This window comes from Nanorana parkeri, unplaced genomic scaffold, assembly GCF_000935625.1.
Source record: "Nanorana parkeri isolate BGI_ZX_2015 unplaced genomic scaffold, ASM93562v1 scaffold498, whole genome shotgun sequence".
Taxonomy (NCBI): domain Eukaryota; kingdom Metazoa; phylum Chordata; class Amphibia; order Anura; family Dicroglossidae; genus Nanorana; species Nanorana parkeri.
In genome coordinates, this window is record NW_017306766.1 from 766,991 (window position 1) to 789,526 (window position 22,536).

Here is a 22,536-nt window from a genome sequence, read left to right on the forward strand (position 1 = left end):
ATCTTTTAAATTTAGGTCATAAACACTAGACTGAAACATTTCATTAGTAAGCATCTATAGCAGTCTTCTAGAATTTGCATAATTCCTACTGAAGCCTTCTAAAATGCCTGCAAAGCCAACCCTCCTATTTAGATCTAGATTCAGTACTCTGGACCTGAATTGTGTTTAGAAGTCTTTGAGCTAATTGCTCTATGCTTCTTTGATTATGCTAGTATCCTGTGAAAACTATAAAACCTTAGAAATGCTAGTTTACAATGTGCCGCAGAATTGCACCCTCCCCAGTCTGCATGATGAATGTGGACAGGGTTTCCGATGTGCTAGTTCATAGAGAATGTATGTCACAAGCTCTGAGCCTCTGCCCACAGGCTGTGCACTAGGGTTGGGCAGACTGAGGATGGTGGAGCACTGATTTGGTTGTTTTTAGATCAAGGGGCACTGTAGGCCAGCAGTTTCTAAACTGGCACTTGTAGTGGCAATGCCTTATACAATGCCAGCAGTGCTTATTTGTGTGCTCTGATAGCATGGGCGTCCCGAGGCCGGGTGTCACCCAGAGCGGATACCGGGTGACACATCGCCATGACATGCAGCGGATTACAGTAAGCACTGCAATTTACTTCCTTTTAAACATTCCACCTCCTTCACTTTAATAAACCAATAAGAATTGAGCAATGAACCAATAAGATTTGAGCACTGACTCTTTTATAGAGTTATATAAATACGATTTACAATATTAACCCCTTCATGACTGAGCTTGTTTTTAGTTTCTGTTCATTAATGACTGATGCACTTTTTACATTTTTGCTGTGTAATTCTTCCGTGGCACTAATATATACTTTCTTACTAAGTGCATCCACACATATTATACATTGTTTTTTAGAGGACAGATAGGGCTATATATTTATATCACATATGTGTGCCTATCAGCATGTCAAGTTCAGGGTCAGTAAAGGACCGTTCCCAAAATGATAAGAAGCCTGCAACATTTTTTCAGAATAGAAGCATGCAGCTTTCTATTCTGAAACATTGTAGAAAAAAGTTGATACATATCGGGATCCCGATCTGTACCAGCTGTCAAAACAAGTGCGGTAAATACCACTCTGCTATCATTGTCTGACAGCCGATCCCTGCAAAGGATCGAGTGTTTGAAAAATTGTTACCCTTTCATTAATGGATGCCTCAATACTGATTCCACAGCCCCAAATAGCTGATCACGCACAGTGTACGTTTTTAGTCATGTGGGCACTATGTGGCAGGGCCTACAGTGTACGCCTTCCGTCACAAAAGGGGTTCAAGTAATAAGGTAAGAAAATAATAAGGTTCAAGACTACTCTTTTAAGGCATTATGGTAACATTGGAATATGTAACAAAGATTTAAAAGTATAATAATTACCTTTGGACTTTCAACAGCCTCCTGCACTAAGACCGGCATAGGATCTGGTACCTTCTTGCCTTTACCTGTAGCAGTACTTGGTCTTGGGGTGGTGTAAGAGCTGCAATAATTCCAACATTTATTATTAAAATGATGTGTACAACATTTTTATTTCACAAACCTTTCACATACTAATGATGTATGAATCTTTATTAGAGCAGGCCATAAACAGATCCGAACAATGGATGCTCCCAATTTCCATTGTTGCTTGTAATAATCAGGCCATTTCTGACCTACCATGGCACATAAAGGAGCTCCACTGATGGAGTAATTTGTAATTGTACAGTAAGATTTACTTTCTGGAAAACCAATTTGAGTGGGAATGATTCCTCATTTTTATGTGAAAGCATGAAATAAGAAAGTGGTGCACTGCCATCAGTGTTGTTAGAGAATCACATAAGTTCCTGGTGCTCTGGTTTGATTGAGTGCCTAACTATGGATACTTTAGAGGCCATTAACATTTGCCCATTATGCTGCAGTAAAATGGATTTCAAGAAATTCCATTTATTACTCTATGGCTAGGACCCACCTATCGTAATCCAGTTAGGCAGGTTGGAAATTTGTCTGACTCCACATATTCCAGGGAAGACAAATGCAAAAACAAGCCAAATACCACAAAAGGAGTCATTCCTGAACACTAATCTAGCTCCATATAAATAATATGACAGTAGTTGCAACACAAAAGACTGTTGTGTTTATTGTAGAGCACAGGAATGGATTAAAGCAGAATAGGGCACCGGAAAAGATGGCATATTTGCCAATTCTGTCAAATGTCATTGATAAGGATTGCAACAGGCACACAGAACCCATGCCATTCACAGTGCCTGTACTGGAACGGCCTGCCACATTAGATACCAACTACCTGCAAGTGTATAGTTTCTTGTAAAGCTGAACAAAATGAATCATGCCTGAAGCTTCTAGCTGGGTCCTCTAAACACCCTGGTCCCCGGCTCCCCACCTAGGTTGCCATGTAGATGATCAAATTCTGGTGAGGGGGTGGGGGGGCATAGCACTACAGGTAATTTCCACTTTATGCCAAACCAGGACCAATGGTTCATAACCTTGGTGTGCTCGTGTAATATGCACATTGGTTAAGAAAAAAAATTGTGTTTCTTTGGTCTAAGCAAAGTCAAGCAAAAAAGCAGATAATCCTTAGTATGGGTGCCATATTTAAACAGAACAGCTCACTACTATCATCTAAAGGCGCTGCAGTTTTTTCTTTTCAAAAACGAACATTATCAATGCTACTGTCATGTATATACATGTCTTTTGTTACCTGAGTGAGAAAATGGATTCATTAGCCTCTCCACCTAGGCCACTTTTGGGTCTGAGATCTTCTGGATTATCTAAAAGAGATAAAAAAATTATGTAAATGAACTATTCAAAGAGCAGTTAGAGAAAATATTTTAACAAGTGACTGTCGCCACTAACCAATCTTAAAGGACTTGTATGTACTGCTAGAGCTTTCAGGCTGCTCTTTGGATGGGCTATCCACACCTTCACAGTTCATCCTGCCATATTAAAAGAGGAACACTTGTTATTTGTCTAATATGCACAAAACAGGTATCGAACAAGAAATGCAGAAAGTACTGTCAATCAGGAGCGTAGCTAACTTAGCTCCCTATCAATCAATATTTATCATGGCCAAATAAACGACCCTCCACCCTTCTTCTTAAATTCAGTATCCAATAAATGTACACAGGGTAGCCTCCATTACATGGCGGGTAAAGCTGTGGGTGCTACCAGTGAAATTCCTACATCCTACATTATAAAGCCCATGCAAGTTTGCACCCTACAGTTGGACATAAAGGGACCAATATCTCCCAAGAATGGTGGGCTGGGAGAAATGTGTCATGCTTCCCCAAATCAAGGGAGCAACAACAGCAGCATATACACTGTGCTTCTACTTCTAAACCTTTCCCTAGAGAAGAGTAAAGAAGAATGAAGGATCATCATTCTCTGGGAAACTGGAAAATCTCTGTGTAACAAGGAGGGTCTCTGACTGCCTGAGATGCATGTTACTGTCCTCTACCACCCCAGATAACTTGTGGAACTCTGTCTACAAGCCATTACACCTCTGCCATTTCTTTCCCTTAACTGATATACTTTTTAAGAGGTCATGTTCCATGTTAGGAATAGAAATACGCATACTAACATGGTTACCTTACCTAGTGGACTATGTCTGTTTAAGGTGTGTTAAAAAAAGCCAATCTACATTTAAAGCCAGTGAGACAACACTGGGACACAATTGGAAGACAGGGAAAGAGAGTGTCACTCTAACCAAGGACCAGTGTGAAAGGGTGATAACCAGTGGCTCAATTGGGAGACAGGGAAGGAGAGTTTCACTCTAACCAAGGACCATTGTGACAGGGTGATAACCAGCAAAACAAACGACAAAACGCACTCAACAATGTGTCACCAGTTATACAGTAAGGTGCACACGAAATGGGCTTTGAACAGTAAAACAGTAGAAAAGCATCATGGGACCAGTGTGACAGGGTGATAACCAGCAGCACAATTGGGAGGCAGGGACAGAGAGATGTCACTCCAACCAAGGACCAGTGTGACAGGGTGACAACCAGCGGCACAATTGGGAGACAGGGAAGGAGAGCTATCACAGAGAGCTTCGTGGCAGGATCAACAGGTATTATTTTAGTACAAGCATAAGATTTACAAATATTAAAAGTGACTTTTTAAATTACATACAATTCTAAAGCGTATAAGAGATTTCAGTGGTTTGGTATACATATACCCTAATGTGATGCAACAAAAAACAAATATATATGAAAGTTAAAAAAAAATCTACAAAAAAATATTTCCTCAATGGAAAAAGGGAGAGAGGTAGAGCTGCAGCTAACGATTATTTTCAAAATCGATTAGTTAGCCGATTATTAAGTTCGATTAATCGGTTAATCGGATAAACAATAAAATACACTTTAAAAAATGGCTCCAGTGATGGACTACTAGTTTGTATTGAGATTGCACTCCATCACAGAAGCAAAAGAGAGGCATTAATAAGGACATCAGAGGAAGCCCTGGATGTACAAGGAATGCCAAAAAGAGGTTATTAAGGGCATATCAAAAAAGTCATATTGCGTGATTTTTTTTTTTTTTTTTTGCGTACCCATAGTTCTTCTTTAACGGTTATGGTTTGTTTTATAGCCAAAAATATTTTAGGCTGCAGACATTTACGTGACAGCATTTGATTATTATTCGTTTTGGGGCTTACCACCGGTGCTCAGAACTACTGTTATCCTTATGCCACAAAAAAAAGAAAATACGCATGTGTCCCTGTTCACATATCAGCCTGGGGAGTATGCCCTTTGGTAATTCCCTGATTAGGCCTCATGCACACACCACGCAAGAGCAAAATTGTATAGCGCGTATAGCGCGTATATACGCGTGTATATGCGTGCACTATATACAGTCCCAGAATGCATAATAGAAATTTTAATGAACTGTACGTGCGTGCATATGTGCGGAAAATACGCAGAAATACGTTGCCAGGACACATCTCAGGTCCATTCTGTTTTTGTGCATCTTTACGCAGGGCAAATATAGGGCTCCATACGCAGCTATGTGTAAGAGGCCATTTATTTGCATATGCTGCATATGGGAGCGTACGCGAATATACACAGCGTATTGTACGGCAGTGTGAATGAGGCCTTAATATTATTACAGTTTCTGTATCAAATAGCTGCACTCGCAAGACATTTCCCTTTATAATATCACTAGTTTTCTGCTGCCCTGTTTTCCTGTCAGAGGATGCAGCTACAGCAACGTATCTTGACTGATGCAGCTACAGCAACGTATCTTGACTGATGCTGTCAAAGCCTCAGCATCCATTCTGTAGTAACAAATGTGTCCAGTAGATGGAGGCAGCAGTTTTTGCTTCATTCCTTAACTGCTATTGTTTTTTATCTTTTTATGTATTTTACTACCTGCATTCTTTTTTACTACAGAGTTCCCTACTTCAGACTTGGGCGATACCAGGACACACATCCCAGGACCTCGCGATCGTGTGAGGTTGCAAACAGCGGTTCCCGCGTGGCCCCATCGGTTTCAATGGGGTTATTGCCGCATGGCAATCACTGAAAAAAGGTGCATGAACCTTTTTTCACAACATGTACTGCGCTTATTTTTCATCCACGATCGCGCACGATTGCATTGGCGGAATTGGGCCAGAAAACCAAGCAATCTGCTTAGTGCGACTGGAGTGCCATTAGAAAAGAATGGCACTGCCAGCGTGATCAGCAGTGGTGTTCAATTCCGTGACTACGCGGCCATTTCCTTACCATTTAATAAAACCCCAGGATAACATCCTTTATCATGTACTATACTGTATTGCTATTGCAGCCTGTGACGCCTGTTACTACAGGAAAAAAACAGATGTATCTAAACGTATATACCTACAACAGACCTATATCTAAATCAGTGACAACAATCACTAAGACATACGTGTATTAAGTGGGTGACACTAGCCAGAGAGGACACTGAAAGCATGATAAACCTATTCAACATACTGTCTTGCACTGTTGCCCAAAGTCAGTGTAGAAGGGTGTGCAGCCACACCCAAATAAACATTTGTTTTAATCTCCATTCGCACAGAATAAATGTGCATGCAATGTGCAGGACACATGGCTCTGTAAACTGTTTATAAATACACTCCACAATGTTTAAAGCGACACTAAACTCGGGAGTTAAACATCGAAAACACATTCAAACACCTTAACTATTAACAAAAATGTATCTTATTTGTGTATCACCCAACTGTAGATCCTCAAATCATCTCTGAATTCATGCTGACACTGCCCTTCCTTCTGGAGGGTGGCTACTTTTTGTTCCCCCATGGTCCCTGGGTGTGTTGTAAATTACCCACCATTCCAAGTTCGCTCTCGTGATGGACTACAATCTCAATACAAATTAGTAAACTAAATGGGAGATTGTAGCCCATCACAGGAGTGAGCTTGGAGTGGCGGCTACTTTACAACACACACAGGGACCATGAGGAACAAAAATAGCCACCCTACAGAAGTGTGAGGAAGGACAGTGTCAGCATGAATTCAGAGGTGATTTGAGGATCTACAGCTGAGCGATACACATTAAAGATACATTTTAGTTAGGGTACTAGGGTACTTGAATGCATGTTTAAAGGAGAACTATGGGGTCAGTGTTTTTCCCCATAGTTCTCCTTAGGGTAACGGGAGGACACAAACTAGCGTCCTCCAGTTACCCTAAGCTCAGTATACCGCAAGCTACAGCTCGCGGTATACTGAGACGCCGCAGCCGGAGCGGATCCCGACTTAGATGACGGGATCCGCCCAGCTGCGTGAATGACAGCTGGCTCTGCCTATCTAGAGGCAGAGCGAGCTGTACTCGCCCCCTCCCCCGTCCGTTCCGCCAGTCAGCGCTGGCAGATCGGAGCGGGGAGGGGGGAATCCAGCCCCTCCCCCAGTCACAGCAGAGAGCCGTGACAGGATCGAGAGGCGAGCGAACTCGGTATGTGTTTGCTCACCTCCCGATCTACTGAGCCGACCTGTGACAGTCTCATTGTTACAGGTCGGCTAGAACTATGAGGTGAGTGAAAAGCACCCCCTCATAGTTCTCCTTTAAGATTTAACGCCTGAGTTTAGTGTCACTTAAGGAGTGCTGGATATTTCTTGAATTTAGCATGATAAACCTGAAAGGGGCTGTAACCATTCCCTACTCTATACTAAAACAAATTGTGGCTAAGGATGAGCTTTGATTGATTTGCAACTGTCCCTGTGTTTACCCATGGATAGTGAAAAAGAAATTCATGTTATACCAGAGGTAAACACATACAGGGTTATGCCTTCTCCAAGAGCTTAGAGAAGGCAGGAAAAGTGAACAATCTAAGACAACATAGCTGAACTGGAAAGTGAGCTGAATTGCAGAATTTTCCCAAATCAGCTATGTTGTCCGAGATTGTTCACTTCTCCTGCCTTCTCCAAACTCTTCACTCTTTTGTGAATAACCCTGCAAGATGTGAACAGGCCCTCAAACTCTTCATGCACCTCATGAACCCAATATCTAGTCTTCTTTATGCTGTTTCCTTATGTAGCCAACCCTTGCATAAAAGTAAACTCATAGCTGAACATACAAATAAAAAATGAACACATAATAAAGTCATACAAAACATGTCATAAAATACTAACAAAACAAATATGTTTGATCAGTTGTCAAAACATAACTAGTATAAAAGACATAATAAATCCACAAAAGGATCATGTACGTGTTATTTGCTCATTTTAACATCAGTCTATTTTTCATTTTTTTTATTGAACAGTCCTGCAGAATGTACTGCATACAGTATATGCTACTGTTGTAAGCTGAACTACACTATCAGTTTTGGGAGGTCCTTTTTAAAACAGAACTCCAGGCAAAAAAGTGTTCTTAACCCTTACAGTGGGGCTACCCCCACACTGCAAGGGTTAAGTGCTCGTTTTTGTCTAGGTGCTAAAAAAAAAAAAACTCACCGGATTCTTGAAGCATGCTTGCTGTAAGGCCGGTCCCTGGAGCCTGTCTCCCCCTCTGCTGCAACTTTCTAAGGATCCCTGAGTCATCATGTTCTATGCACAGTGTATAGGACTTGAGGACACCAATAGACATACCTTTGCTGCAGCGGAGGAAGAGACAGGCTTCAGGGACCAGAGTAGCCAGCTCTGCAATTCAGGTGAGAATTACTTTTTTTTCTTTTTAGCACCTAGGCAAAAACGAGCACTTAACCCTTGCAGTGCAGAACACTTTAACCTGGAGTTCTGTGATCCTTATGCCACAAAAAAAAAGAAAATATGCATGTGTCCCTGTTCACATATCAGCCTGGGGAGGATGCCCTTTTCTTAAAACCAACACATACAAATGAAAAGATCTTCCCTTACATATTAATTGTACAGTACAAAATGATTGTTAACTTACATTTTGTTATTCATCTTATTATTAGCAGAAATAATACACTTGGTGCTAAATGAGAATTGTGAACAAACACAAACGTCATTCTGACTTCTGGCAAAGACGAGGCTGCTGTTTCTATCTTTGAATCTGCCCCTAGCCACGAACGTAGCTCTGTTTTTCTTGTTAGCAGTCAGCTGAACCAAACATGCTTGAAGCTTAGAGGAAGGTGACTGACCTCCCTCTGCTGTAGTTTACTGTATAGTACTTGTATGCAGACATCAGATCTTGTGTAGAAAATAATTCACACTACATGCCTTACAATGCAGAATCCAAACAAGCTCTGTTTACCCTACAGCAGTCCTTGGTTTTCCATGAAATATAATCAATAATTAGATCTCCCAACAACAATAAATAAACTGGAGGTTCCAAAGTCTTGTTGTTTAAAGTGAGTCTGTATGCAAGATATCCAATTATGGCTACATGTGTTTCTGTACTGCTTCGTAATTGCTTTGCACAGATCCAAGACATTTTTGTCTTTGTGTCACTTGTATCCTTAAAGTGAATTCCCACGTTTACAGCCAAACTGACATAACACCTACTTTGTGTTTGCTCCACGTTACCATTCACATTGCGTAACTTAAAGTGATATTAAAGCTTTTTTATATTTGCTACAAGGAGGCCCATCTTTGTCTGAGGCTGTTGTTGTTTTTCTTTAGTTTCTTTAGCCTAATGGGAAAATAGAGCTACAAAATATGTTTAAACAAACTCCCCTTTCCCCCCCTCCTCCTTTCCCCCATTTTTTTATGTTATTTAATGTGTTTTAAACTGTGTTTAATAAAAATAAAACTTAGATACAACTTTAGCAAATGTGGATTGATCCTTGTGGTACCTCAAAAGTCTGTGTTTTTTCTGAGAGCTCGTTTCCGAGCACTTGGTAGATTTGAAGAATGTCTGTCCCAACATTGGGTTTAATACTTAGAAGCATTGTATGTTAATGAGAGGAAGCTCAGTCTCAGTTTGTCCCTCTACGTCCCTTGCAAACTGCTCAGATTAGCCTGGAACCTGCACAAAGACCTTCACCAAAAAGATATCGATAAAGGGTTTGTTTTTTTTGTTTTTTGGGTAGGTTTTTTTTTTAGGTATGCTCTGTAATAGAAACACAAATTATATAGAGGGGTTTTCTCAAATTTGACTTTACACTTTAAAGTACCTCTTTAATTCTCTGAATGTTGCCGACAGGTTGTTCCAGTAGCCAAAGTGACCAGAATACCCAAGACTGTGGCAACTACAGATAAGGATGCTGATACAATAGGATTCAACTTAAGGTTGGGCAAAGTTAGTTAGTTAGTTAGGCAATTATGTAGAGCAAAAGGTGTTGAAATAGTATTTGCTTTAAAGAAAGTATGCCATTGAAAAAAAATTCTCAGGTATAAAGTGCAGACACCTACCTACACCAGGTTTCAATTTATCCGACATTATGCCCAAATGCCACGCCATTCTAAAACTTTCAGCTAGTGTCAAAATTTACCTGCTCCCTCCTGCCTTCTACCTATTCTTATTGGCCTATGCCTATGATGGAAAGCCTCATTGGCCAACTAAAATGTGGGCCTCAGAAAGTGCCAGAGATTTTCCAGATAGAATAGCCCAGCATTTAGGCATAATGGTGGTGTTGAGGGTGTGTTAAAACTTTGCATACTGCATCAGTATGCAACAAACATCAGAATAAATGTTGCTTATGTTTGTAAGGGAGTAATCTTGTCATTAAAAAAAATGACAATGTCAACCTTGACAGTTTCCAAACTAACATGACTATCATTATGTAGCATGATTTTTTGAAAATACTTCTGTGGAACCTTGTACAGCAAAACAGATGAAACTCTCTTCAGCCCTAACCAGTAAGCTGCAGAAATGCCTACTGCAATTCACACTGGCATGAAAGGAATATTTTCAGAGATTGTAATGTGACAGTACTCAGTGGAGCGCCAACCTCCCTGTATGAAAGGGCTGCTATACCTACATCATATGTGGCAGATTAAATCTGCTACTCCCCATACATACTGAGGAGATGGGATAGACAACCCCATTTTGTACAATGGAAATGTCACAATCAAGGTATACAGGTAATATAAATTTAACAATCCACATTTACTGGATATGGACTTGAATGCATATATCATACCCAAGGGTGCTGATAGTTTGGTCCAGCTGAAAACCTCCAGAAAATGCATCTTTCCAAAAATAATGGCGCAATAACTCAGGCCATGTAATCCTACAAGAGAAAAAATGTTATGCCTCCATTGTCACTGACTCAAACATATAAGTCCATGAGAGCATTAAACTTAGAAGGGGTTAAGTGTTTTGGCAAACATTTAAAGATATACTTTCCTGGGCAATATATTAATACGTTTGAGACTTTCACACTCATTTGACATTTCTTGATGTTCACTAGAACATAGCAAACCTTCACTGTTTTACAATATAACCCTAATCTAGTAATGTCTGTGCATTAAGTTGTGTTTTACAGGGTTATCGTAAAGCTACATTGAAGGCAAATATAAAAGACACACATTAAACAGTCCTGTACTCAATAATAATTACCAATGTAAGTGTCTGAATTGAACCTGAGCTCAGAGTGGGAGGGAAGAAGCAGCACAAGAAGACATGCTGCAAAGCTCAAGTGCAAGCAGGTGACATGAAGATGGGTAGTGGGAGCAGAGGGAAAGAGAGAATAGCTCATCAGTAGGGATGCATTGATACAGATACTAGAATTGGTGCCAATACCGAGTATTTGGGCAAGTACTCGTACTCGCCCAAATGCTCCAAAACTTACCTCCAATACCGGTAGTTTCGGTCATAGGGATATCTCCCTCTGACCGGCAGTGCCGAGGGAGCATGGAGCCGGCTTCCTTTCCAATCAGGAAGCCGGGCAGTGGGTTATGACCCACCTCCTGGCTTCCCGAATGGCTAGGAAGCTGGCTTCACGTGTTGCTAACCAGCCTGGCTTCCTAACCAATTAGGAAGCCGGGCGGCAGGCAATAAAGAGCCTCCCAGCTTCCTAGGAACAAGTGAAGCTGGATGCCGCCCAGCTTCCTGATTGGCTAGGAAGCCGGCTTCACGTGTTGCTAAGCAGCCTGGCTTCCTAGCCCATCAGGAAGCTGAATGGCACCTCATAACTCGCCGCCCAGCCTTCTGATTGGCCAGGAAGCCAGGTAGCCTCTGGGTTTTTTTTAAACCTAATTCTGTTTGGAGGACTAGCAGTAAAGTGGATATTCCATTTTTTTGAATGTTCGTTTTAATATGATAACGTTTTGACTTTACTGGTTTTGTCTGGTTGTCCAGAAAGGAAAAAACAGGTAAAGTCACAATTCTCAATACTGAATTGTGAGTTTAACTTAGTGTTATGGATGTTGCTCTAGATGTGTTATCTTCATTTTTTTGGTCTGTTTTCATTATATATGTACAGTTTGTAATGCCAAAAGAACAAGATGGGTTTGTGGAAACAACTGACAGACATCATTGATCCAGCCAAATTGTGCAGGTCTCCCTACCTTTTTAATGGGTCCTTCTGTAGCAAACCATTAAGTAATGATTGGAACTCAGAAGATGGCTTAGCAGATGACATGCCTGATAAGGAAACAAAAACATTAGAAAGCCATTTTTTTGCATTTGTATTTACGACATTGAACTTGGGGTCTAAATAGTGCTAAAATAATTTACAGCTGGAATATATGCTTAAAGTGTATCTAAACCAACAAATATATTTTTAAGTATATTTGGCATCATGTCAGTTGACCCCTAGGTTGCCTATCAGGTCTATAAGATAGGCTGCTCAAAGGCCAAGTGAAGAAGTGCGCATGGCAGGGTAACACCACTGCTGCTAATTGCATGGCAGCAGCTTAGCATTGTTAGCCCGCAACACACAAAGTGCTGTAACACAGGAGGAAACTTTGTACAATTTTCATAAGCAAATCATTTTTTGTGAATTTGTTGCAGTCAGGCATGATGCCAAACATACTGAAAAACAGATTTAGGGTTTACATACACTTTAAAGTTTGTCTGCTTTTCTCCATATTTTCACACATTTGATTGTACCATGTAATACAGTAGGATCATCAAAAATGTAAATAATGTTAACACTGTAATCATTCCATTTTATGTCTTTTTTAATCAGGCTTTAGAAGCATCCAATGGTAAAGTTATTATTATTACAATACAATTCAAGACTAGATGGTAAGGAGGGCCCTGCCCGTGAGAGCTTATAATCTAAACAGGAAAATGTTCATATTTTACTGGCTGTCTTGTCTGTCAACAGCCAGCTACAAAGTATTTGCACATGTCCAATACTATCAAACAATCAGAGCTTCCAATAAGCTTGTCTCGAAAAATAGGAATATAAACAATTAAAGTACATGATAAAAAAGCGTGTAAATTGATGCTGCCGAATATTTTGCATTCAGCTTATCTAACCTCTCATTTAGGTGTACCTAATCCTTAGCAAACGTTTTGGCAACCGACAGCCAAAAGCTTGAATAGCTAAATGTCAAGAAATTAGACATTTTACAAATGTACCTGCGAATTCCAGACACAATTTTTAAATGAGGTACATGCAATTCAAACTTATTACAGACATATGCAGAAAGACCCCAAATCGGCAGAAAGAGCTGCTCTTGTTACCCAGAGCAAGCAATCAGCTTTATACCTCACTGGAAACAAGAAGCTAAACCCAGAAATTACCATTTCATTCAATCTTATTCCAGCTATAAATGTGATTTCTGGGCTCAGTGGCTTGGAAAGTATGATATCAGAAACTATTTATGAACAGACATATCTTACCAGTTCTTGTTTTAATACTGAAGCAGCTCTTAGAGTATGTTTGTGTTTCAGTTTACTGGAACATTGGAGATTTCTGTGCTTTATATGTGATTTCATGGTTCCTAGTATATTATAGTTTGTCTTATCTAAACTGTAATTGCTACAAAGAGCTCAATAAAAACCCACTGAAACCGAAAGATGAAGGGGAGCACCTGATTTTCTGCAATAGGTAGCAAATATGCTATTTCTTTAGACACTTCTGTGCATGATTTTCCCATTTAAATGCTTGCAGCAGTTAACAGATGAAAATTAAAATGTATCACCTTGTAGAAATGTGGTTGTTGCATTCCAAGAACAGGACTAAATTAAAGGATAGCTGTACATTTTTCCTAACCTAAGCATAGCCCCCCACACCCTTCCCATACTACCTATACCCTCTGGCACTTAGATCAGCAGGCAACCTAGCGCTGAGCCGCACTACACACCAAGCAGAGTTCCTTTCCTGTTCTGAGCTAGCGGGGTCATGTGGTACTGCACATGTGCAGACTATCCTAAAAAGACTCAAATGAAAAAGCCATCTCCTTGCAAGCCAGCAGGGAGAACGCTTTTGCATTAGGGCATATGGAGAATAGGATGCAGGCCACAGCTCCTGCATCAGGTCAATGCTGATCCGATTAAGTACAAGGGGTATACAGTAAGTAACATTGGAAGAGTAAAGGCGGCTGTTAACTTTTTATTCTTCAGATACCCAGGTTTAAAAGATTTGTCCAGCTTTTCTTAGCTAGAAAGTCATCCTCTGTAGGTGTCACTGATTTATTTTAATTTTAATACTAGAGATCTAATTTCCCTGGCTTCTAGGCTAATCCCTTCCCCACTGCCTGCATACTGACCAATACGAGTGCCTTTAAAGAGACAATGTCACTTTGCTTATTCAGTGACAGTGCCTCCTCTCAGCCCCTGCTTCCTAGCTCCGTTGTTCTAAAGGAGAGGGGCTTCAGGTATGTGACCTCCCCATGAGACAGTGCTGGCCATTCACCAGGTCCAAACACTGTCACATGATGAGGGCCAGTCATGTCACTCATTCCAGTAAATTCAGACAACTGGGTGGATACCTGCACCAGGGAGGCGGCAAGGAAGCTTGGATGGGTGAGTATGCATTGCTGGGGGGGGTTATATGTGGACACTTTAATATTTCACTGAATGGGCAAGTCACAGCGTCTCTTAAATAATCTATAATATGCTGTTATTAGACAGTGGGATGGCAACTCTGCAACACTAAGCTCAGACGTGAGTGAAGTCAGTGCTTTTGTAACAAAAGGAAACCAAAGATCAAAGAAAGCCAGAGATACCAAAAAAGATATACAGGTGAAACTCAAATAATTAGAATATCGTGCAAAAGTAATTGCAGTAAGTGCTGCAAAAGGGGCCCAAACCAAGTACTGAGTACATATGCATGCTTGTACTTTTCAGAGGTCCGATATTGTTCTATGTACAATCCTTGTTTTATTGATTGCATGTAATAATCTACTTTTTTGAGGTTGTGGATTTGGGGTTCTTTGGGTTTTCATGAGCTGTAAGCCATAATCATCACAATTATGACAAATCACGGCTTGAACTATCTTGCTTTGCATGTAATGAGTCTCTCATATATTAGTTTCACCTTTTAAGTTGCATTAGTGAAATAAATGAACTTTGCACGATATTCTAATTATTCGAGTTTCACCTGTAGAAGAAGTGGAAGAATAGGATTGTCTGGCTAGAAAAGTAATAATAGGACCACGAGGTACATGTTACATGATCCACTAAGATCAACAACAGATGTCTTCGCAGCCAACAGTAATCAAAACAAATATGATAATGTTATCAGTGAACCTTTACCCAGGGGTGGAGGAAAGTCCTTATTCACAATCATCTCTGTCAATTCTGAGAAACTTTCGGAGAAAAATGGGGGTTGGCCTGTTAAGATAGAAACAAACAGACATGTTAACTGATGTCTGATTGGTTTAAAGGTTACCTTTTATTTAAGCATAGTATTATTGTTATTAAAGTGATATTAAAGTCAAAAGGTTTTTCAATTATTTCAAATGTTGATTACAATGGATGCTGCTCCTTGATGTTTAAAAGTTTTAGCTTCCTGTAGAATCAGCTGTTGCCCTGAGCACTGGCCCTGATTTTCTGCTTTAGGGTGGCTCCTATCCCTTGCAAGGTCCTATGGAGCCTCTCTTGTGTGTGATGGAAAGCTGTGTATGTCTGTACAAACACAAGCACAGTAAGACAAGCTACTCCCCTGTTCACTGCCTCTGCTTTTCCCTTCTCCAGGCTACTAGATGGACAGCTACTGGAGACTGTGATGTCCCTTGGAACGTCGTACTGGACAAGGGAAGCCGAGCTGAGAGAGTTGGAGCTGTTTAGAAACATGATGACTGTAAGTGTTTGGGTAAAAATGTAAAGCAATACTTTGCTGGGCAATGTATATTTGTTTGATCTGGATTCTATATTGAAAAAAGTTTGAGAGTGTAACACTACTTTAATTCAGACTTTATTCCCTGGTAAATCTTCATATAAAAATGTTCATATCATTTCTCTAATGAACTCATGAAATGGGGGTTTCATCACAAATAAAAGTTGAAAAGATAATTAAAGCTTACCAGCAAACATTTCATATAACACACATCCCAAAGACCAAAGATCACTAGAAACTGAGAAATCTGCTCCTCTGATTACTTCTGGAGCAGCATAAACTGGTGATCCTGCAAAACATTTTACAGAAAGATGGAACAAACATATCAATATATTTAGCATATCGCTCATTAAAAAAAAAAAGAAGATTGAAGGGCTAGTTCACAACAGATGATGTGCGTTCAGTTTGGTTGCTGCAGCCAAAATCACAATGCTTTCCTATGGGATTTCTGGTGCTCTATTCACACCAGTGCAGTCCGTTCCGATGCAGTCAGAAGAAATACTGCTTTCCTTATTTTAGCTGCATCGGATCGCAACAAAACACATCAAAACCGCATGCAAATGCACTGGAATGCATCGGAAATCCCATTTTAAGCAATAAAAAAACCAAATGCATCCATCGCGGTAAAAATCGCGGCAAACTGAATCACATTGCAGCTGCACAGATGCACGCAGTTCTGGTGTGAACTAGCTCTAACACCTGCTGAAATGTAAGCAACTCAGTTACACATTGCATCTGGAAAGGTTTTTTTTTAAAGACTAAAAACAGGTAGATGGGATTATAAATTTAAAGCGGAACTCCCATACAGACCTCCAGACACTTTTCTACATTTTACATAGATGGAGAACGGTCGGACACCATCATGTTTTTAATTGCTGTCTCTGTCCCCACTGGGACAATTTAGCTTTACTTCCTGTTATTTTACCAGGAGAGGAAGTGATGAGAAATCTGAGTAATAACTGAATTATTCACATCCATCCACAACTGGTTTGTAAACATTAGGGATGCACCGATAACGGTATTTTGGTACTGGGTACCGATATATTTTTTTCGGTACTCGCCGATACCAAATACCGAGTACCGAAATTCCCATTCAGGAAGCCAGGCTGCGTGTAATGACTCGCCACCTGGCTTCCTGATTAGCCGGGAAGCCGGGCAGCGTGTAAAGACTTGCCACGCGGCTTACCGATTAACAAGGAAGCCGTCCTATGCTTCTCGTCACTGTGTGACGAGAAAGCATGGAGCCGGCTTGCTGGCCAATCATGGAAGCCGGGCGACGTGTAATGACGGGCCGCCCTTCTTCCTGATTGGCCGGGAAGCCGGCTCCATTGTCATGAGATGACGAGGGAGCATGAAGCCAGCTTCCCGGCCAATCAGAAAGCCGGGCGCTGCGTCACAAGTGCTGCCCGGGTTCCTGATACACGAAGTATCGGGCTAGGCATCGGAGCATTTGGGCGAGTACGAGTACTGGCCCAAATACTCGGTATCTGCACCGATATTGATACTAGTATCGGTATTGGTGCATCCCTAGTAAACATGGTTTTATCCCATCACCTCCAGCCATACTGCCACAACCTTGAATAAATGCAGCATATCGAAAACCTGACAACAAACATGTAATATATTGTAGATACCAATCCTTTAATGCACTGGCTACATGCGTTTTCCTTTGTTCAGGCTTTACTTCCTTTATTTTCAGCTGGTGATCCTGTCAGTCATCCTTCCTGTCATAAGGTGACAACACTCACTCTACTAATTAAAGGGATTTTATTGCTTTAAGTGTCCCAACTGGTGTAATGATGCTCACTTCAAGTTTTTGTGACACAATAGGAAGTAAGGTGACCCCACAATGGGGACACAGACCGAAGTTCTAACATTTTACCACTCTATCCAAAACTTAAAAATAAATGTTTTCCATAGGAAGACTTTTTAAACACAATGAGGGGGAATTGATCAAAACACAGCAGAAGTCAATCTGTAGGATTCTGTACTTCTGGAAGCATTCAAATAATTCAAACAACCTTTTATGCGGTTTTTCAGGTTACGTCGTGGTGTAGAATCTCCTGTATCTCCAGTATTCTCCTCCGATCCGACCATGGCAAAGAATTCTTCTAGGTTTTCTCCTTCAGCTTTAGAAAAACTGAAATTTGTTAACTTTAAAGTGCCCGGTCCATCAAGCAGAATCTATAAAGAAGGTGGAACAAAATGTAAGTACATTCTGTACATCAATACATTGCCAACATGTTTATAGTCCAAATCCAGATAAAATGTTTTTTGTTTTGCAAAGCACAAAAGGGTTAGAACCTCGGTCAGTTTTTTATCTTCCTGGCTCGATCTACTGAGCTAGGCTTGGTATGACTAGGGCAATGAGGAGAGTACACAGGGTAGGGCAGTCTTCCCTGTCCTGTGTGCCCTCCTCACTACCCTTATGTCCCAATATTACAAACTCTGACAATGAGGAACTCTTGCAACCAGGCCCGTCTTTAACGCATGGCAAAAGGGGCAGTTACCCTGGGCCCAGTTATTGTTGTGGGGCACAAAGCAGCCGCCCCTTGAGCCTGCACTGCTCGCTCCCTACCTGGAGATGCGGGATGTCAGTGTCCCATCCCTTCTCCCCCCTCACCCTCCTGGTTTCCCTTATCTGTCCAGAGATAAGACAGACAGCAGAGATCGGCAGATCGGGACCTTTATCTGCTCTGCCTAGCAACTGATGACGCTGATGGGCGGGCTGTCATAATTACGTACCTCGGCCCGCCCATCACATCATCAGTTGCTAGGCAGAGCAGACAAAAGTCCTGCTCTCTCGATCTGCTGCCTGTCTGCAAGTAACAGCAGTGGGGGGAGAGATTAGGGAAACCAAGGGGATGAGTGGGGAGAGCACGGGGATCACAGGCTCAATAACAGACTCTGATCCCTTTGCAGACAGGCAGCAGAGATTAAAACATCGGGACCTTTTTTTTAATCAAAGCACAGGGATTAGAGCCTATCATGCATGCCTAGACCAGCCCGCCCATCTGCATCATCAGTAGCTAGGCAGACAGGGGGGCTAATAAAAAAAAATATATAAAATAAATAAATTGATTTGGGATGTTGGGGTGGAGAGAGAAACTGCAGGTAGAGGGCGTGGCTTGGTGGGTAGGGGCGGGGGCCCAAGAAAATGTTTGCCCAGGGTCCGATCAATAATAAAGACGGCCCTGCTTGCAACCCCCGAAACTTGTTGGCTTCTCCTGGTAGTTGGAAAAAAAACCCTTACTTTCTGGACCTTATAAGTGGAGTGATGCTTCTATTCTCAATGACAGAGGTAGGCAACCTCAACACTCCAGCTGTGGTATAACTACAACTGCCATCATGCCTCCGGAAGCCATGCCTGTGTCTGTCAGAGAGCAATGCCTGATGGGACTTGTAGTTTCACCACAACTTGAGTGCCAATGTTGCCTACCCCTGCTCTAGGATGTTTGCATGGTTTTCTTAGGACTACCTACAAAAATTCAAATCTACTTTAAGGGCTCAGTCACACCATATCCGGCGCGTTCCGGCGTGGTCAGAGCCCGGAATGCACTGGATCACATAGATCAGGCCGAGCCCCCGTTCTGGGGCGGGATGGGGTGTGGCGGTGCCATTCATGTCAGTAGCACCGCAGGCACACTCTCTGCCTGCAGTGTGATCACCCGCACCAGAACGTGAGGTACAGGAATGCCCTCCGTTCCAGTGCAGTGAGATCGCAAAAAATGCTTCATGCACTTTTTTTCCCCTAATCGCACTGCACAGGACGGAGGGCATTCCTGTACCTCGCGATCCGCTGGATGTGCCTGCAGTGCCAATAACATGAATGGGACCGCCACACCCCCTCCCACCTTAGAACGCAGCCGAGCCTGATCTATGCTATCCAGTGCGTTCCAGGCTTAGACCGAGGCGGAACGCACTGGATATGGTGTGACTGAGCACTGAGACCAAAGATTTTCATCTTCATCAAAAATAGCAACATTGTATTCACACATCTGCGAAGCGACATTGCAGGTGCTGCAGGATGCATTGTGGTAAGGCAGCCAATTAATTTCAATAGGCTGCCTTCTGCATCTAAAGTACATGAGCCTTTTTTTCTTAATCGCATCGATCCACAATGCATGTTAATAGGTTACCATGTGATGTGGTAAGATGCAACACACTCACGATGGCTGGGCACATTGGGGCGCCATTAAGAAACAATGACAGCGCTCCCAACATTACAACATGCCACCTCATGCAATGCTGGATTCCATGCGGCATCACACACCTGTTCCCACATCACAGAAATGCTACTTTAATGGATTACATGTTAATGGAAAAGAAAGGTTTACTGTAGGACAGAAAATATCACAAAATACATAAACAATAATGTTTTGAATACAGTTCCCATGAAGACGCAAAGGAAGAATATTAGTGAACCCTGTTGTGTTTTGTCAGTGCTGTTCCCCTGGGATTACTTAGAATCCTGTTCACAAGCACAGCGCCAGGACTGCAGAACGCCATCTTCCAGCTGCTACCTCACTAAAATAAGGCGATCAGGTTACTGTGTGCAGGACAATAACAACAAAGAGAATGTAGACAATTCTAATAGGATGCATTTAGGTGCCAGCAGTGCCTCAAAGACAGTCTGCAAGACGAGAATTAAGCCCATTCATTGCAAGCGGAGTTCACAGGAAACATATCTTCTGTTGCCCCTAAAGGCAACCTTGGCAACCCAGCTGTGGTGAAACTACACATCTCATCATGCCTTTGCCTCCAGGAGTCATGCTTGTGGCTTTCAGAGACAGCTGTAGGAAGATATTCAGTCTAAAGCTTACTACATGTCAGGCAAATGTCCCACCCCAATTCCAAAAAAGTTGGGACGCTTATATCTACATAGATACAGAAGGGAATGATTTGCAAATCTCAGAAGAAAATGAGATTAAAAAAAGGAGAATTATGAGGCTAATGAAAAATACGCATCCCCATAATTCAAGCCAGCCTGTGACAAAAAAGCTGTCACAGATCGGCTCTATTGATCGGGAAGTCAGCGAACACATATCGCTGATCGTGGACTTCCCAATCCCCTCCCTGCAGAGTGCTGCGACTGTCAGTCACCGATCCCCGCAGGGATTCCCCCTCCCCTGTCCATTCCTCCAGCACTGACTAGAGCCTTGGTTCTCAACTGGTGGGTCGGGACCCAAAAGTGGGTCACAACGCCATGTTCAGTGGGTCGCTGTGTGCCTTCCACTTTTCTAGGTGAGAGGCTCCTCAACCTCCTCTCTTTTGCAGCACTGTCAGTTTTTGCGCCAAACAGCCATTCAAAACATGCTGCCCGAGGCCGAGTGTCCGCTTGAGGTGGGACAGGCTGGGGCTATGGCCGTGAGGGAGCTCCATCTTTACGTATACGTAAAGCTATAGCTCCCTCGTGTGTCCTGTAGAGGTGCCTGGACCGGAGTGATGTCCAATCTGACTCCTGGCACCTCTACAGGACACGCAAAGAGAGCTGTACAGGCATTGCACATATGGATGGAGCTCCGTCACAGCACATCAGCTGGCACTGGACCCCAGGCTGAAGATCAACTCCAGTTCTCGTAAGGTATGGAGACTGGGTGGATCTTTTGAATGACACCCCAAAACGCACCTCCCACCCACAGTTCGATCGCCCGCACCGAAACGCGTGGTACCGCAATGCTGTTCGTTCCATTGCAGTGCGACTTGGCTCGCGACTTCATGATCAAGGAAAAACGTGGGTCCTGAGGTTACACAGGTTGAGAACCACTGGACTAGAGGAATGGATGGGGGTTCAAGCAGAGCTGGCTTGTTGGGATCCATCCTGGCTGCGCTATATACTGAGTTTTGGGTCACTGGAGGACACAGTATATGTCCTCCCATGAACCTGAGGAGAACTATGGGCAAAAAAGTTCTCCTTTAAGAAAAAAAATTAGGTACCTTTGAAATTGATGGCAGTAACATGTCTCAAAAAAGTTGGGACGGGGCAACAAAAAGCTGACAAAGTAAGTGGTACTTAACAAGGAAGAGCTGGAAGAACATTTTGCAACTAATTAGGTTAAATTGGCAACAGGTCAGTAACATGATGGGGTATAAAGAGAGCATCTTAGAGAGTCAGAGTGTCTCAGAAGTAAAGATGGGTGGAGGTTCACCAATCTGTGAACAATATATTTAATATTCCTCAATGTAAATTGCAAAGACTGTAAACATATCATCACCATCTGCAGTACATAATATCATCAAAAGACTCAGAGAATTTGGAGAAATCTCTGTGCGCAGTGCACTGCATTAAAAACAGTCATGATTCTGTGATGGACATCACTGAATGGGCTCAGGAATACTTCCAAAAATCACTGTCTGTGAACACAGTTCGCTGCGCCATCCAAAAATGCAAGTTAAAAGGTCTATCATGCAAAGAAGAAGCCATATCTGAACATGATCCAGAAGCACCACTGTCTTCTCTGGGCCAAAGCTCATTTAAAATGGTCTATTGCAAAATGGAAAATTGTTCTGTGGTCAGACGAATTGAAATTTTACATTCTTTTTGAGCCATGTGCGCTGTGTCCTCCGGACTAAAGAGGAGAGGGAGCTTCTGGCTTGTTATGAGCGCTCACTTCTAAAGCCTGCATCTCTGATGGTATGGGGGTGCATTAGTGCGTATGGAATGGGCACCTTGAACATCTGGACACCATTAATGCTGAAAGATATATCCAGGTTTTATAGCAGCATATGCTCCCATCCAGAGGATGTCTTTTTCAGGGAAGGCCTTGCATATTTCAGCAGGACAATGCTAAACCGCATAATGCATCTATGACAATAGCATGATTTTGTAGTAGAAGAGTCCGCGTGCTTAACTGGCCGGCCTGCAGTCCAGACGCTTCACCGATTAAAAATATTTGGCACATCTTAAAACGAAGAATACAAC

The 22,536-nt window shown here is 42.1% G+C and overlaps 1 protein-coding gene across 1 annotated transcript in view; it reads right to left on the bottom strand.

Moving 5' to 3' along the window:
- ULK4 (unc-51 like kinase 4) overlaps positions 1-22,536 on the bottom strand; it is a 463,016-nt gene that overhangs the window by 434,793 nt on the left and 5,687 nt on the right. The window contains 8 exon segments of the mRNA XM_018561067.1: positions 1,391-1,490; positions 2,706-2,775; positions 2,861-2,940; positions 10,521-10,610; positions 11,890-11,965; positions 15,026-15,109; positions 15,802-15,903; positions 17,636-17,798. Of these exon segments, the coding sequence (XP_018416569.1) occupies positions 1,391-1,490; positions 2,706-2,775; positions 2,861-2,940; positions 10,521-10,610; positions 11,890-11,965; positions 15,026-15,109; positions 15,802-15,903; positions 17,636-17,798 (765 nt within the window).